At 37.9% G+C, this 18608-nt stretch overlaps 1 protein-coding gene across 1 annotated transcript in view; it reads left to right on the top strand.

Moving 5' to 3' along the window:
* The window catches only part of LOC100892763 (nuclear fragile X mental retardation-interacting protein 1), a 39449-nt gene extending 21367 nt beyond the window's left edge, over positions 1-18082 (top strand). Inside the window, exons 7-9 of the mRNA XM_030981840.1 lie at positions 795-935; positions 13635-13960; positions 16926-18082. Coding sequence (XP_030837700.1) covers positions 795-935; positions 13635-13960; positions 16926-17021 — 563 coding nt within the window. The 3' untranslated portion in view covers positions 17022-18082. The remainder of the gene's footprint in view (positions 1-794; positions 936-13634; positions 13961-16925) is intronic.
* Positions 18083-18608: the final 526 nt, after the last annotated feature.

The raw sequence follows: 18608 nt of genomic DNA, 5'->3' as shown, positions 1-18608 counted from the left end.
AAATTACTTTAGCATCCTTTTTTCTTAACCACTATCTTTTCCCAACTGATACTTTAGCTAATAAAGAGCAAGGGTAGAATAGAACTACAAAATAGGATAAAAAATGCAAGTAGGAAAGAGAGGAAAAATAAACATTACTTTAAAATTCTTATCTGAAGTAATACATGTATGTTTTCCTCAACTGAGACTAGTCTTGAGAGGGAAACAAGGGGGCAGTTCGGCCACAAGATCGGGTGGGGAAAATAAATTTGGAAGAGGAAGAGGAACAAGAATAAAAGACAGGGAAGGAGGAAAATTTACTTTCAAATCCTTCTTTCTGTTTGGTTATGTTTTCATGGTGTGATAGTTGAAGGTAAGGACAAGGCTACACTATAAGCTACAATATAGGAAAGGAAAATAGGAATAGAACAGAGGGAGACATCAATTACAAGGGACAGTTTGGCCACAAGGTTGGGTGGGAAAAGAAAGTGGGAGGAGGAGGAGGAATCAGAAAAAGAAAGTAAAGAACAGGAAAATGTACTTTGGAAAACTTCTTTCTGTATTTATGGTTATCTTGTCCTTATCTGATAGTAACAAATACATGTATGGAGAGGAAAGTAGAATACAGCCATAATTTTGCAATATATGCATATGTGTGATTTTACTTCTGTACAAAACAAACATCTTTTCATCTGAACAGATAACAGATGATTAGTAATCTATGAAAGGATTTGCTGTCCACAACATGGGAGAGTTAAAGGCATGACCATTCAAAGGAATTAACCGTTTTTTTCTTCACTTTTTTTTCCCTTTAGAATCTGGTGATGAAGAGGCACCCGGGACCGAAGGGGTCACCCCCAATATAGAAGTGGCCCCAAAAGGAACATTTGGTGCCCTCGGCTCCCTCGCTGCATGCTATGACTCTGACAGTGGAGACAGCTTCGTCGCAGAAAGTGGTAAGTAGATAAAGAATCTCATAGAAATAGCATTCCTTATTGATGTCTGATTGTTAGTATGGAAAATGTTTGAGGGACAATTGTTCAATTGTCTTGTCCGTACTCTGGTTGAATTCTTATTATCAACCCTGGACACACTAATTGTTAACATGCTGGAAAAGTGTTGATTGGTAGTAAGCGCGACACTCCTTTTAAAGTCATGTAGAAGAAGAGTCTCATGGGGTACTCGACACCGGGTGTTTAACTACATGTAATAGTGATGTTGGATTCTTATATAGCGCACGTATCGACCTTGCAAGGTCCTCAAAGCGCTCCAACATTACCCGGCTATGCTAGGCTGCCGATTTTGATGGTCACAGCATTTAAGGAATCCTTGCTACCGGTACCCATTTAACACCTGGGTGGAGAGTGGCAAGTGTAGATTAATGTCTTTTTCCCCATATGGTAAAGTCCTCATCTTACATTTGCACCACCTAAGACTCTTTAAAAAATGGAAGAGACATGGGGTTATTCGTTGAGTGGACTACAAGGAAACTGCTTACCCACCAACTTTAAACTTGTTGTTTTATCCTGCATGCAGGGCTAAACACTAACAAATGCTTGTGACATATGGGCACCTAAAATCAGTAGTCTACAGGTACCCCCTACACTTAGAATGTTCACATACATGTACAAGTGTACACGCTGAATGGCTCGTGCCTATCGACTCTGAAAATTTGAATCCGGATTCCCTTCCAAAATTGTTATGTGGGGCCCTGCTGCATACATGCTTCTCGCATAATTTGTGATAGTACAAGTCTACAAGAGCTTACAATTCTGTTGGTGTACCGGTATTTAGAATGTTAATGAGGGATAAAGTTACAAATTGAATGCGAAGGATGTGCAGGTCAATATGGATGATGAAACTCTGATTTGAAATGTATTCTTTATTCTCATTTGATTGTGAAAACCATTCCAAGTTGAAAACAGAAAATAGAGAATTCAGAAGACTAATTTGAGAAATTGTCTAGGAACCAATTAGATAAATGCCTGATTTGCCTATTTCATATTGCCATTCTCCACTTTAAGTTTGTAAGCCATTCTTTTTCATTTTTCATTCAAGTTTTGTTTAAACTTTTTTTTCTCTTATTCTTTTGCCGTTGTTCAAAGCACTTTGATTTCAGTGTGGTCACATGATGATTGAAGGGTGTGATGATTAATGAAACAATGTATCTTTCTGTGTTGGATAATCAAATCTTAGCCTCGGTTTTTGCCCCTATATTATTAGTTTTTTTAAATATTAAATTTGAAGTAAAAATTACTCTTAAAAGTTCACTTGAATTGTAAATGTTTTGTTCAAGTACTTTATTATCCTTGGGGTTAATAAGCACAATTATCCAAAAACCTAGGCAGCTCAAATTTATGATATCATAGTACTCATCTAAAATCAAAGAAACTTGAGAAGATTTTAGACTTCATCAAAATTGGCAGTCGTGCAATTTTATGTATATTTTTTACCCATAAACATGCCAAGTTTAAATAATTCTGCCATTGCCAGATTAGGCCTTCCTTAGAAATGAATGTTTACTATTTGTATAGTGTAATTTTTTTTTTTTTTCTTCAGGAAATGATTTCTAGCTTTTCTTACTTACATGGAGTATAATAGGGTATTAATACTATTCAATTTTTTTTTTTAAATTCAACGTCAGGTTAAAATTTGAACAAAATAACCTTTCTAAATAGTTTTTTCTTTTCTTTTTCTTTGCCTCATCAGAGGATTTATTGATTATATATACATGGTTACATTCAAAGATACAATACTACAAATCAAATTTACATAATCGCAAAAACATTATTATTGTCATAAGAACAAAGAAATGAACTTAAGTTTTGCTTTGCAAAGCAATTGAATCTTAATTAACATACAAATTATAACGATAGTTTTGATTCCCTTTCTTTTGTTTTCCTTTTTAATTTTGTTTTCTTTTTTTCTTCATTTTTTTCCTTTCTTTTCTTAAATAACACCCAACAGTTCTTTTGGTAAAAGCTTTCTGTTCATCTTTAAGTTTGATTTACTTTCCATTCTTTTTATAATTTCTCTATGGAGATTTTGTTTAGAAGCAACTTTTCTCTTGTCTATCCCAGTTATATTTCGTTTAACAATCAATTCATAAATGGTCCAAAATGCTATTGTAAAGAATAATATACAATGACTTTCACAATCTATTTTGAGTAGGTGTTGGATATTGAGCGTCAGTATCCTTACTTTGTATACATCTCTTAATATTTCTTTGATATGTTTAATGAAGGGCTCAATTAGTTTGCATTCTATAGATGCGTGATTCATATCCTCTTTTATATTACATGTTGGGGCATACATCGTCATTGGATATTCCCCATTTGAAAAGATTACTTCTTACTGGCAATAGATTATACAGTAATTTCAAATTAAACTCTCGTAATTTGCTTTCTCTAATTTGAGCAAGATTACGCTTGAATACCTTAGACCAATCAATATCTACATTAATTTTTTTTTCCCAAATAAAGGCAACATGTGTTAGTTAATACAGTTCTTGAAGGAATGAGTTTATAGAAACGATTGCTACTTATATCAGTAACATGTTTTACCTTATTTGCCACCAACAGATATGGAACATTGTTTTCATTTTCTTGTCTAGTATAATCATGCATAAATTCTTCTTTTAAACTATTGACCCATACAGGAGGTATCGCTCGTTTAAGTCTTGCATAGTCAAACATTGCATTGCATTTTCGTTTGGAATGCACCTGCGATTAAATATATTCTTTTGACCGAAAGCCATCTCTCGTAAAAAGGTCTCCTAAAAATACTAGACCACTGTCATACCAGCCTTTATAAAAGAGCGACTGATTATCATACACCACATGTTTGTTGTGCCAAATAATCTGATCTGAAACTTTAACTGGTTCATGTGTCTATATACAAACATCTTTCACTGTAGTGAAATCGCAGGTGCATTCCAAACGAAAATGCAATGCAATGTTTTTTGCAAAATGGAGGCATGACATGGCCATGTAGCCTTTGCAAACTTGCACTTTCTGCCTCCATTCGATCTGCATTTTACTTTAGGTTAATTTAGGATTTTATTGGATTTACTTTGGAACCATGTAACTGGTGAGTTGTCATTTATATTTAGGTTGCTGTGTATTTACTAGTTTTCGATATATATTGAAATACTTTATGAGCTGTGACTTGTGAATTGTATGCATTTAAGATTGCAGTCCCATCTATTAGAGTTAGCGTCATGATACCTATTCTTGCAACCGCCTGCCTTTTGGCAACAGTTATTAAGTTCTCACTACCCCAGTTGCCAGGTGCAGAATGGAATTCTCTGAATACCAGACTCGCGGATCGTCTACGCCTATTGCATAATGACCTAGCAACAGACACGCTCACGCCAGCTGAAGCGGGTTCTAACTTCGAATCTATTCTTCAAGATTTCTTCGCTGAAATACCTGACTTTGTCAACAATCAGAATGAACAGAGATCGTTCTCCCGACGCGAACCAAAGCTTCTGGATGAGGCACGGAAGCTAAAAAATCGTCTTCGCCGCCGTGCATTCAGGCAGTCCAGCTCGAAAGAAGATAGAGACATGTTTCATGCAGCTCTCGCAACCTACACTCACCTTAAGAAAAGACGCGATGAGCAAACCTGTGAGCGAAACGCGCAACATGAAGAACGGTGTTTCAAAAGAAACTTTTGGGACTTCAGCAAAAAGATCGTGAAAGACTCTCTATACTCTCGTAGTGCCACGCCCACTTGCAGTGCAGATACCGCCAATGACTACTTCAAATCACGTTACGAGTCCCCGTCGAGTGTTGACCCTTCTAGTCTATCTTGGATTCCTCCGCTCAAGAACCCAATTTCGGACTTTAATACAGATCCCATTAGACCAAAGGACGTTAAAAATGTTCTCCAAAGGAAAAGTTCCCATTCTTCCCCAGGTCCTGATGGTATCTATTACCGTATGCTTAAAAAACTTTTGTCACTGATAATGATTTTGTAGATCGCACTGTCCAGAAGGGATTCTTGCATGGTATTTCTGGTTGTCTTGACCACAATACTGTGGTTCATGAAATTATTAAACACACGAAAAAGTCCCGTAGAACGGTACACTTTACTTGGTTTGATCTTGAAGATGCTTTCGGATCAGTACCGCATGATCTTATTGAATACAGTCTTAATCGTAATAATATTCCTAGACCGATTGTTGATTATGTCATGAACCTGTACTCTTCCCTTAATGGTTTTGTTTCGACTAAAGAATGGAACTCACAACAGTTTCGTTTTAAAAAGGGCATATTCCAAGGGGATCCGTTATCGCCGATAATTTTTCTCCTTTGCTTCAATCCAATAATTGAAGTTCTGTCGGAAAACAGCCGATTGGGATACGAGCTAGATGGCCAAAAGCTCATCACTGCACCATTTGCAGATGATTTTTGTTTAATAACAGGTAATAAGAGAACCCATCAACGACTCATGAATACAATCTCTAGTCGAACTTCATCGCTTGGCTTAAAATTGAAACAGAGAAAGTGTAGAACCCTTTCAATATCTGGAGGTTCACCAACTGACTTGAAATTTCACTTAGATAATATCGAACTTGAAACCCTCAAAACGGAAGAGTTCAAATTTCTAGGTTCACTTGTATCGTATGACAACTCATCAGATGATAAATATCAGTATGTAAAATCAATGATTGAAGTCGGTGTTACAAATATTGATAAAGCTCTGGTACGTAATGAATTCAAACTGAAAGTATTTGCTGACTATTTTCTGCCATCACTGAGATTCCACCTCACAGTCAATGAGCTCACTGATACTCATCTAAAACTACTAGATGCTTTATGCAATAGATACTTGAAAAAATGGTCTGGCCTTGCCAGACCGGCCACGTTGGCCTTCCTTCATATGCCAGAATGTCTTAACATACTCAACATTTCTGATCTATACTATGAAGCTCACACAATAAACTACACAAGAATAAGAGCAACTGGTGATGCTAAGGTTAATCATTGCTTAGATGTTGCCCTTCAAAGAGAATCTCAGTGGACCAGAAAAAAGTCAACAGTGGTGAATAGTCATAATGTTTTTCAATCGCTTCAAGACCCTAATGCCACTCTTCCAAAATTGAAGAAACAGGTTAAAGACTCTCTAGTACAAAAAAGGTCACAGGACTGGCTGAATCATATCCAGTCACTTTCAGTCCAAGGCAAGTTTTTTGAACTTGCAAACTTGGAATCAAAATCAGTAGAATGGAAAAGCCTGATATACAACCTACCCAACAAAGTTGCAAAATTTCTCATGAATTCGCTTTCAGATACACTCAATACGAATGCAAACCTTACTAGATGGGGTAAAAGGGCATCAGCAAACTGTAAAAAATGTGAAAATAGAGAAACAGTACACCATGTATTGAACGCATGCCCTGTGTCACTTGACGAGGGACGCTATACTTGGCGCCATGACAACATACTTTCGTATCTTGCCGAAATTATTCAAGAAGGCATCGCCTCTCTTCGCGACACTATTATGTACACAGACCTGAAAGTAGAGCGATGGACAAAAGAAGGCATCTCCACAATTCCACTAGAGTGTACCCAAACCAACCTCATCCCAGACATTTGTGTTTTTTGGAAGAACTTAAAGAAAATCCTCATAATTGAATTGTCAGTTCCCTTTGAAATGAATGTTGTTAAGGCACATGAATATAAATCGAACAAGTATGCCCCGTTAGTTGCCGATATACAGGCTAATGGATATTCTGTGGTGTATCTTCCTTTGGAAATCGGCTCTAGAGGTCATATTTCGCCGGACAATGTGACGAGGCTAAAGCAGCTGTTGAAAGAAATTGGAAAACCTGTCAATTTGAAACAAGTTCGACAGACTCTATCCAAACTATCTATTGTTTCTTCGTTTGTCATCTACTACTCAAAGAATGCCAATAAATGGGAAACCAAAATTCCCCTTCGCATTTCAAGTATGTAATTACTCACACACACACATTGGTTAATACACCTTGTAACCAGTCTTATATTTTCTTTCTACTGCTCGCCTCTTTTCATTGCCTGGCACTGATAGAATCCTCTTGTATTAAACATTAACTCAAATCAAACTCTTATAATACTCATTATGTATGCTTCGTATTTATTAAGTTGATATATCAAATGAAATTTCAATATTTAGCTCCTCTTATTTCATCTTTAGCTAGGAATATCCATAACTCCTCAGCTTTCACTATGTTGTAAAATAAGTAAATTTTTTGTTGATGTTACATAACATTATTCACTGTATTTCTACATGTATGTACTTTTAATGCCCTGCATTTTCCAGTAAAATGGAATTGTCCTGGGCTATTGTTCTCCTTTGTTGTGCAAGTTCTGAACAATAAAGTGATGTTTAAAAAAAAAAATCTAATCATTTCCCATGCTTTTAAGATTTCTACGTAAAATGACAGAATTTTCTTTTGAACTAGAATATCATTAAGTGTGGTTATATTATAAGAGCAGTTCAGCAGTAGCTTGATGCTTCCCAATAAGTTGAACCAGTAAGAAAAAAATGTTTTCCACGCTCCATTACTCTCATTGAAAAATCTACCTAACCATTTCAGTCGGAAGCTGAACAATTGCCTTTGTATGTCAAGTATTTTTATACCACCTTTACTGTAGTCTTCCATAAGAGAAACCCTTTTGATTTTTTCTGTTTTCCCACTCCAAATAAATTTGAATATAATGCCTTCTATCAACTTCAAAAAGTTTGGAGGGATGGAATCAACCATGATCAAGTGAGTAACTTGGCTAAGTGCTAGACTTTTCAGTACCGTGACTCTTCCAAAAATGGTTAAGCTTCTTTTTGTCCAGCTATCAAGAATTTTCCTCAATTTTATCAACTTCTGCTCCCAGTCCATCTTTAGAGCTTCATTATTATTAAAATACATGTAGTGACCTACATGTAAGTATCTAATAGGTTTGTGGGACCATTTAAGATCCTGATTCTCTAAATTCCAACTTCTATCAGTGTCTCCTAGCCATATCATGGCTGTCTTTTCTTTATTTATTCTTGGACCTGCTACTTCGCCAAACTGATTCAGTTCATGTAAAATTCCATTTAATGAAGTTTCATCCGGAACAAAAAATAATGTATCGTCGGTATATTGCAACAACTTTAGTTTAAGGTCATACCCGACCATTTCTATTGGTTTAATAATATTATTTTTTCTCACTTTGTTTGCCATGAGCTCGGCAGCTAAGATAAACAGCAGTGCTGACAATGGACATCCTTGTCGTATGCCTCTTTCAACATCAAAACTTTTGGAAATCCAACCATTAACCAATACCGAACTTGAAATATTTTTATATAGGGCAGAGCTCCATTTGCGAAATGACTCACCAAAGTTAAACTTTTCTAGACATGAGTTAAGAAATTGTATATCTAGGACATCGAATGCTTTAGAAAAATCTACTAGCATAATTGCTCCAGTTTGACCATTTTTAGTAAAATATTCAATGATGTCTTTTGTCAACCTTACATTACTGGCTGCCAGACGATCTTTTATATAACCTGTCTGATTTTCATGTACGATCTCCCCAATGACTTTCTGTACCGCTGCCATTATTTTATAGTCATAATTAAGCAAAGTGATTGGTCTCCAGTTTTTTAAATCATGAGCATCACCTTTCTTAAATAACAATGTGATGAGCCCTTCATATCAATTCCTTTCATAGCAAAAGCGCTCCTAACAATTTCTGTAAATTTGGCAGTTTAACGCTACGCGTACCGCCTTGACCGGACTGTGCGGTATCTGTGCAGTTCTGTGTGTAGAGAGGTCGGGCCGTATTCATTATTTCTTGGGGGCCGTGCTTAAATTGCTCTAATTATACGTACGCGTGTAATGCGCAAGTTTATTGTGACGGCACTAAACCCATCCCACTCATTGTTCCCCTATTTTCATAATGGTACTGACCCAATGAAATGGCCGATGCTGCTTCATATTTAATTTTTTAGATTTCTCAATCTCAGATATAGTCTATACATTTTTTTTTGTACAGTAAATGATCCCAAATCTCAATGGTATATGAAGTGATAATGTCATGAAGAGCATCACATATTTACATACTTTACTAAAATTAGCTTAATTTAATTGCTAGAATCAAACTCTTCGAAGAAAAGATCTAAAACAAAGACAAAGTCAAGAACACCAATTCGCTCTTTCTCCGTCCACATCTACAGTAGATTTGATATATACATACTACGTTGGGCTGGTACGCGCTGCGCTGCGTGTGTACATGTACTGTACTTATGCATGTTCAGTTATATGTGTATGCATAGCATGCATTACGTACATGTATGCATACACGGCTAGCTGGCACAAAACCCTGGGTCGGGCTTTTAAAATGGGACATGAAGCATGATTTGACATGAAAATTGACGGGGCTAAAAATGATTAAATCAAAATGATCTTTATATGTATGAAAAGCTTACGTATCATATAACATTGTCTGGGATTGAGGATTTACAAATTTGACACAAAACGCGTTGCTGCAAAGTTGAAGATTGGTATATTGAAAGGCAATCGAGCACAGTGCGACCGATCAATGGACATTATGTATGAGAAAGTAAAAAAGTTAAATGGATTGTAAAGTTTAACGTCAAAATGACGGAGGTTTTTTTTCAAGTAAGGGCATGGTTTTACATGGAATGTAAAGGAAATGTTTCCTTCTTCTCATATCTCGATTGAGGATATTATACTCCATTTCGATTTTTAATGGTAAAGAAAAGTGTAAAAAGATGTCGAGAATTTTACAATATGTCATGTAATATAAAATGCGCGCGGGTCGGTTGATCTCCCAAAAGGAGCGCGAAGGAATTGATATGTCTTTTGTGTGTCTGACATAACTCCTGTTGAATAACACTCATTCAACGCTTCAACCACCAATGTTTTTACCTGTGGCCAAAACACCTGATAGAATTCAATAGAGATTCTCTCTGATCCCGGTGTCTTATTTTTCTGCATTGCAAATACTGCACGTTTACATTCCTCTTCAGTAATTAATCCATCACACTATTCTTTGTTTTCGTTAGATAATTTATTGATGTTTTGAAAACCAATATAATTGCTCATATTCTTGGTTTCATGCTTTTCTTCTTTATACAAATTTGAATAGTACTTTACAACCTCTTCCATAATCTCTTCATTTTTGCTGACGATTCGACTATCATTTCCACGTTTTAATTGTGAAATTTCCTTTTTCTTTGCCTTACTCTTTTCTAAACCAAAAAAATACTTCGTACTTTTCTCTCCTTCTTCCATCCACCTAATACGAGCTCTGATTCCAGCTCCTCTCGATTCATGTCTATAAATCTTCTCTAACTTCTCCTTCATGTCGGTGTACTCTTTTTCTATTTCTTTATCAGGTACACTGACATCAATTTGTTTTTCAAGTTCACATAATATGAAAATTTATCATTTTTCCTATCGAGTGCTTTTGTTCTACAGAATCTTTCTAAATAGTTGAAATTAGTTGAACCCCCCCCCCCCCGCCACACAAAATAAAAAAATAATAGAACTTTCTTGATAAAAAGGGTTGCTCGACAATAAGCGAGTTCGTAATTGTACACCAAATTCTCAACTTCAATCCCAGACCCAACCTTTTATCCAACCCTTTATCCAACCCTAACCTCGAATCCAATTGCGACTCTAACCATAACCATATCCCTTTGGTGAAATTATGCCCAGTGTCATTGTCACAGGAGCAAAGGTCAGGTCGGGTCAGGTCAGGTCAGGTCAGCACATGTGAGGTCACCCAACTTTATGGACAAAGTAATGTACATGCAAGTGAGAAACCAAAAGTAAATAAAAGAAATATGTTACTATTAAAGCCCCACTGCACTAGCTACTTGCTCCCTCTATATATAGAAAACAATGCCTAATCGGTGACCATTGGTCCCCCATGATCCTCTTTTTCTTATGTTAATTGAGAACTGAGTTGATGAGATAACCACCTGCAGTGACCACGCTGGGTGGTCTTATCCTTCCTGGCCAAACTAGTGCAGACGGGCTTTAAAACAAGAAGATTTTGAAATCCACTCCTTTTCCAAACATATTAGGAGTCATAAGTATTCATGTACGTGAGTTAGATTAGCTTTTCCATAGCATTGAAGGGGTTAAATTCTTACAATGCAAGCAGAGTCAATGTACACTTGTAGGTAGCTGACTTTGAACCCTAAGAAAGGCCATACAACCTTTCCTGAATAAAGGCCATTGTTAATCAAATAGCAGGGACGGCTTTCGGTATAATATCTGTTTGTAGTGGGTGGGGCCTGGGTTGTTTGAGGAGGTGTGGCTTAGACCTCTTTCCTAGAAGGAATGCACGGGGGTGTGGCCTATTTTGGATTATTGAGGTGCATTGTGATAGCACCTTTGTGGGGGTCGATCAACCTTTCTTAACAACCTCGAGGAGGGTGACGTTGTAGCGAAAAGGACGAGTGCCCCTTCTAAATCGGACTGTGGCTTTAGAATACCGGTATTGACATATATATTTCGCAATGAAAATATAAAGTTCTATTTTTATGTATGGTTGTGTGTCATTCCCGACGAAAGACTACAGACTGTACTAAGCAATAGAGGCAGTCCCATAGCGCATGCGCATTAAGTGATAATGAATATGAGATTTTTTTTTTTCTTTACCTGTATGTGAACTCTTTTAGATTATCCGCAAGCGTTGTGTTGTTGTCAGTGTACATTTCCTCAATCTACATTTCTTAGGGTTGCACAACCTTTTCCGATAAAGTTTGTAGACCCATTTTCGGTTGCAGAAAGGTCTTGGCTCTCGTGCATAAATGTGTATGACTGACCGACTTGTCTGGGCCGGCTAGAGAGATAATTTTATGAATGAACACGCCAGACGTAGTCGCGTAGGCTTACTATGCAGGCAACGTTCACGCAAACACGTAGCGCAAGAGAGGGGCGGTATCATTTAAGGTTGTACTGCTGTTACATGTATGTGAAAGATCGTTACTTGTTGATCATTATGATATAATCCCTCACTGGACATGCGGTTGTTTTTGTAAAATCTAGTTTCTTCCTACTCTCAATCTGCCTGTACTTTTGCATGCGCAGTATACAGGGTACATGTAAATGTGGATCTATCATGGTGTATTCCACAGTTACATGATGCGGAATATAAGAGTGAAATATGATGCTCTTAATAATAATAATAATTATAAAAACGGTGCTTATAAAGCACTTTCCCTCCGAAGTCTCTAGTCATTAGCCATGATTCTACATGTTCAAGTACTTATATTATGCACATATCCGTGCAAGGGGTAGTTTGGGAAATCACCGGATTGCAAATGAAGGGCAAATTTATCCTGTTGCCATGTGGATATTAAAGGTCTGAATATTTGAAGGAGCTTAAATTTCAAACGAACCTTCACACACATTTCATATTGCCATGGGGATTTAAAGGTCTGAACATTTGAAGAAGCTGAAATTTCAAATGAACCTTCACATACATTTCCTACTGCTTAGAAATTTATAGTAGGAAAGGAGAATGGTAGGAAATTACAAATAAATATGCAAGCTTACAGGAAGCTTATACCGCACATTTGAAAAGGTCGTTCGTGTTTTTACCTCTTTCAGAAAAGGCAGACAACAGGTCTTTTATGCAAGAAAAAAGTTGCGCAACCTTTTCCGTGAAATAGGCAGACATATTTTATGAACTGAGAAAAGGTCTTACAGCCTTTTTTGGAATGGGAAATTACCGGTAGCTAAATAGGTGTGCGCAGTTAGGACTTTGGAGCAGTAGAGATGTGTTGAAAATCTAACATGTTTTGCTGTTAGCGCCCTTTTTCATGTAATGCTGCGTATTTCCAGTCTGCGGTGCTTGCCCCGAAAGGGTGACTGATCGGTAAAGAAAAGAAACGAATGGATCGTTGCATTGGACTTTGGCCGAGACTTTTAAAGTGCACCCTCTGTGGGCCTATGCATGTACAGTGTGCATACTGCATTGAATTACGATGTACGTCTGTGTTAAATCCTGGTATTATACACTTCCATTTCCTTACCATAATAATAATAATAGTGGGTTCTTGTATAGCGCTCATGTCAGTCAGATTTGACCCTCCTGGCGCTCCCGATTATTACCCTGGCTTTAGCACGGCTGCCATACGGCGCTCTAGCATTTCAAGGAATAAATTCCTACCATCAGAAGGAAGAAAGTTCAAATGAGTAGCAAGATTATTTTTTTTAAAGATTTTTTAAAATTATTATTTTGTTGTTGAATTGTTGGCCTGTTTTCCTTGCATAATTACAGTAATGATCACAGATAACCAAAGAAAATAATTAAACCAAAACTATATTTACAAATGTTTTAACTGTGGAAAATCGATATCATTGTAACTTTGTCGGAGCAGACAAGTGGTATTAATGGTTCAAGGGACACAGAATCGTATTGCCTGTTTGGAGCCGAAAGGGCATTAAGTTCTCATAAATATTACTCAGAATTAAATCCCTTCTGGCTCCTAAAAGACGGAAAAAGTATTGAAATTATCCCTTGAGTTGTTATCTTGAAAGTCTTTGTTCTTTGATCTTTTTTTTATTTATTTTTTTATTGAAAAATATCTTTTTGCCAACATTAAGGAATTCGTAAACAATTCCTCTTCTATTTCAACCACTTCAGATAAAGCTACAAAGGTACATGACAGCGGGGCTCAAGAAGTCACTTCCCAAGAGACCCCAGAGCAGTGCCCCACCGAAGAAGGTACCAAAGATGAAACTCCCCTTGATACCGAATCAAGGCTACCCGTACCAGCTAAAGATGCGGATGAGACTCGTTGTCATGGCGATGGGAGGAGTGATGAGAGGATGGACGTCGGCGCTGAAGGGCAGGAGAAGAACAGCCGCGGCTACAGAAAGGATCGCAGGAAACAGAAGAGAGCCCCTAATAATAGGGGAAAGGGGGCAGAGAAACGGACGGAGCAGAATAAAGCGACTTTACTGGAGATGGTAAGATATTATTATTTTATTTTTTTACCCCCTGACATGGTATAGCCGTGGTACTTTTCTTTTGCTTTAGTTAGTTTATATTGGTTGATGCGTGGCAGTTTCCCATTTGCTCATCGTTTCTGTAGACTGTGAATTGAAGATGACCCAACCTCCATGTAGTGTTAAGTTGGTCATCTGCCCTTACTTCATGTTAAATTGCTCACTTTCTGCTCTCCCTCTGTCTCTCTCTCTCTCTCTCTCTCTCTTTATCTTTCTCTCTTTCTCTCTCTCCTTCTCTCCTTCTCTCTTTTCCCTTCTCTCTTTCTCCCCCCTCTCTCTCCTTCTGTCTCTCTCTCTCTTTTTTTCTCTCTCTCTCTTTCTCTCTCTTTCTTTGTTTCTCTCCCCCTTATCTCTCTCCATACAAACAGCTAACAACTAAACTATGTCATACCCCTTGTAAATTTGATGCTTAATGTGTTTTTTTCATTACTCAAGAATGAAAGGTCGACTGGTTGAATTAGGGCTTTGGTTGAACGCTTTTAGATGTCAGCTTAATATGTTACGTTCTCAAGATACTTAAATCGAGACACATCAACCTTTCACATACTTACAAGATTACAAAACTTGGTAAGGGTATGAATAATGTTGTTGTTATTAGCTGTACATGTCTCAGACGTAGACTTTTGTGATCAGCTTGTACCACATTGCATTCTCTGTCTCTCTGTCTCTTCTCTTCTACTCCTAAATCCTAAGTCATTTCAAGTCTACCCCTTTATTGCAAAAGGAAACAAAGAGGAAGAGGAAGAAGAAGAAAACAAATGAATAGAAATAACAATAAACAATAAAAAGATTAACATAAGATTGAAAATTTGAAGAAAATTATTTGAGAGAGTATAAGAATCATGATGTGAAAATGCAGTTGTATTTGCCAAATGTATCGTTGATATTTTGCGTGCAGTGATTCAACAGGCATTGTCGTGTACACCTAAGGGCAAAAGAAAAATCAACTACTAAATAAAATTAATTTATGTGATTGATATTTATCTTAGGGTTATGCGCTTAGTTAAATCTTTCATTGTGGTGAATTCAAAAGGTCAATTAGTATCTTTCTGTTATTGAACTGTTCTGTAATGAAATAAGTTTTCATTACGGGCAACCACTAGCCAACCAGACATACTTTTCCTGGTCTGCAGGCACAGGTACTAAAATGACACTTGAACACATTTCCATAAAGCCTTGGGCTTAGCCTAACTTTTACTTTCATATACATTTACATATGTATGTAAGTTACATTTATCGTCGGGTTATGTACTCTATCTCTCTTTCTCTTTCTCTCTCTTTCTCTCTCTCTCTCTCTCTTTGATCTCTTTTTTATCTCTCTTTCTCTCTTTCTCTCTCTCTTTCAATCTCCTCTCTCTCTCTCTCTCTCTCTATCTCTCTCTATCTCTCCCTTTCTCTCTCTCTCTCTCTTTCAATCTCTCTCTCTCTCTCTCTCTCTCTCTCTCTCTTTTTTCTTCTTTTATTGAGTGCCATAGACTTTACAGTTTGTATAGTCTCATAGTTCAGACCTCCTGTTTTGCAACATGACATGCACGGGGTACGTGTCTGCAAACTGGGTGGGTTCACGTGCCCTTTGAACACGGTGGAAACTCACACCTGCCAACCAATCATACCTATTTCAGAGAAACGATTCCCCGTTTCGGGCCTCAAAGTCAAATTGACAGACCCTAGATCCTTTCTGTCATGAAAAGGTCTTTGTGTCAATAGCATACAATATACAAGTTCAAAGAAAAGGTCAACTGGTCTTTGGAATGCCCTTTAGTTGACATTGAGCTACCTATTGTTGTTTGAAAAACAAAAGAAATAAATAAATAAAATATCTTCTATAAATTATGACATGAATTGACTTTAAAAGATCGAGCCATGTGCTGTGATGTTACACTTTTTTTTAAAACAACGTTTTTCAGTTTATCTGTATTTCCTCGATGATGTAAAGTAGTTCATGTGAATAGTCGTAGCATCAGGTGATCTTGCATTGGACTGAATGACAGATTTATGTGAGAAGGTTGAATTTTTGGAAGTAAAAAGTGCGGGCGGTCTGAAAGCAGGGAAAAAAATACATGGGGGCTCGGGGCAAATAAGCCCCCGTAATGCCAAAAAGAGCCCCCGGAAAGTCATAAAAGAACCCCCCAAAACTGCATAGAGTTCAATGCAAAACAAAATAAAGAGTGTTATTTTCATGCTATCAAGCTTGAAAAGTAGCCCCCAAAATTTCGAAAGTATTTTTTTCCCTGTCTGAAAGAGTAGCAATTATCAAAACATGCCTTTTCTCTCAATGTAGAGGCCTGTATGTGTGTACTGTAGGTAATAATGTCCAGAGTCCTTTGAAAGTCAGGCCTGATAAAAACCGATTTAAATCTTTAAAAAAAAATAAAAAAAAAAATCAGATTTTTTTTAACCAGACTTTTTTTTTCTTCCCTAATTTATCCAGATTTTCCCAATTTTCCTCTTATTTTCTCTATTCTTCCCTATTTTGCCCTATTTTTTCCCCAATTTTCTTACTCGAAAGGCGAGAATGTTGTTAGATGCCATTTTTTCCCCGCGAATCCTCTTCTTTTTTTTACTCAAGGGGGGCGTGGTAGAGGGGAAAACAAAAAACCTATTTTTTTTTAGTGCTCACTATCACCCCTGGAAAGTGCATAGACATAGTGGGTAGAGACAATATAATGATAATGTGATATGCTCTAAACAATTAAAAAAATTATAACTATTATTATTGTACTTTGGATGTGGACGTGTAATGGCATGCCTTATTAAATTTTGCACCCCAAAGGCCTTGTTTACACATACAACGGCATTCCACCTGATACGAAACCTATGAACTTTTCAGTGGGAAGAAATGCCAAAAGTTGTGTACGTGCATTATCTTGCCATTTCAACTCATTGAAGATTTTTTTTCCCCACTCTTTTTATATCTATTCTACAGCTACTAGCACCTGAAATCCGACGAGAGAGGAACATCATACTTCAATGTGTGAGGCACGTCGTTAAGAAGAACTTCTTCCAAGGGTCTAAGCCCTGACCACAAATGGCCCCTATGGAACTGTACCGACCAGTCCAGTGTAACCAGGGCCTTCAGTCGTCAACAAGAGTCCAGTGAGTGTTTTCGTTGGAACTGTACTGACGAGTCTTGCATCACAATGGCCTTCATCCATCTACATGTATAATATTCCGGCATCTTGATGTGTCTCTAAGGGAACTTACCGACCAGTGCTGTGTAACCAGGGCCTCCAGAAGTCGACAATAATCCAGAACTTCCCAGCGTCTCTTCAAATGAAACCGTACTGACCAGTGTTGTGAAACCAGGGCCTTCGGCTCTCCACAAGACTCCAGAACTTTGAGCATCCCTTCAAATGGAACCGTACTGACCAGTGCTGTAAAACCAGGGTCTCCAGTTGTCTACAAGATTCCAGAACTCCACAGTGTCTCTTCAAATGAAACCGTACTGACCAGTGTTGTGAAACCAGGGCCTTCAGCTCTCCACAAGACTCCAGAACTTTGAGCGTCCCTTCAAATGGAACCGTACTGACCAGTGCTGTAAAACCAGGGTCTCCAGTTGTCTACAAGATTCCAGAACTCCACAGTGTCTCTTCAAATGAAACCGGTACTGACCAGTGTTGTGAAACCAGGGCCTTCAGCTCTCCACAAGACTCCAGAACTTCGAGCGTCCCTTCAAATGAAACCGTACCGACCAGTGTGTTGCGTTACCAGGGCCTACAAGTCTCTGCAAGACTAGAGCACCTTCAAGTGTCAGATGAAACCGTACTGACCAGTGTTGTGTAACCCGGGCCTACAGCTCTCCACAAGACTCCAGCACCTTCAAGACTCTAGCGCTTTCAAGTGTCAGATGGAAGTGTACCGACCAGTCTCATGGCACCTTGAGATTGATCTGCAAGCTTCCTCCTCTGCAGTCTACCTTGGAACGTTGCATTTGCATCTTAACCCGTTGACTACTGAATTCTCTATTTCCCATAAGCATAATACAGGGACAGCTCTGTTCCAGTAGGCAATAGTTTAACGTGATTTATAGCTGTTAAAGCTTATCTGCCGTAGTTTACAGGAGGGATTAGACTGCCCTGCAAGGTCACTGGACAGGTGGTTATCTCATCAACTCAGCTCTCAGTTAACATAAGAAAAAGAGGATCATGGGGGACCAATGGTCACCAATTAGGCATTGTTTGTTATATAGAGGGCGCAAGTAGCTACCAGTAGTGCAGTGGGCCTTTAACCCGTTGACTACTGAATTCTCTATTTCCCATAGGCATAATGCAGGGACAGCTCTGTTCCAGTAGGCAATAGTTTAACGTGATTTATAGCTGTTAAGAAACATCTTGGGAAGAAGGAAGGTGGTTGGATTCTGTCATTATTACTTTAATCTGATTGTTTTACAGCTAATATATTTTAATGCTATTATCATTCCATGATTGTTAGAATTTACTGGGCAAAATTTAATAGGCTACTTCCCAAAAGACCGACAACCCACGAGACCGACACCTACAGCCTTGCTAGCCCTTGTAACAACTTTTCTTGGGGGGGGGGGGGGGGGTCATTAGATTGACAACCTATGAGCCCACAGCCCACTAGACCAGCCTTTTTTATCTTCCCCTTT

The sequence above is a fragment of the Strongylocentrotus purpuratus genome, unplaced genomic scaffold, assembly GCF_000002235.5.
Source record: "Strongylocentrotus purpuratus isolate Spur 01 unplaced genomic scaffold, Spur_5.0 spur5_scaffold_12, whole genome shotgun sequence".
Classification (NCBI taxonomy): Eukaryota; Metazoa; Echinodermata; class Echinoidea; order Camarodonta; family Strongylocentrotidae; genus Strongylocentrotus; species Strongylocentrotus purpuratus.
The sequence above is the reverse complement of the archived record's forward strand: the minus strand, read 5'-3'. Positions and strand labels throughout refer to the sequence as shown.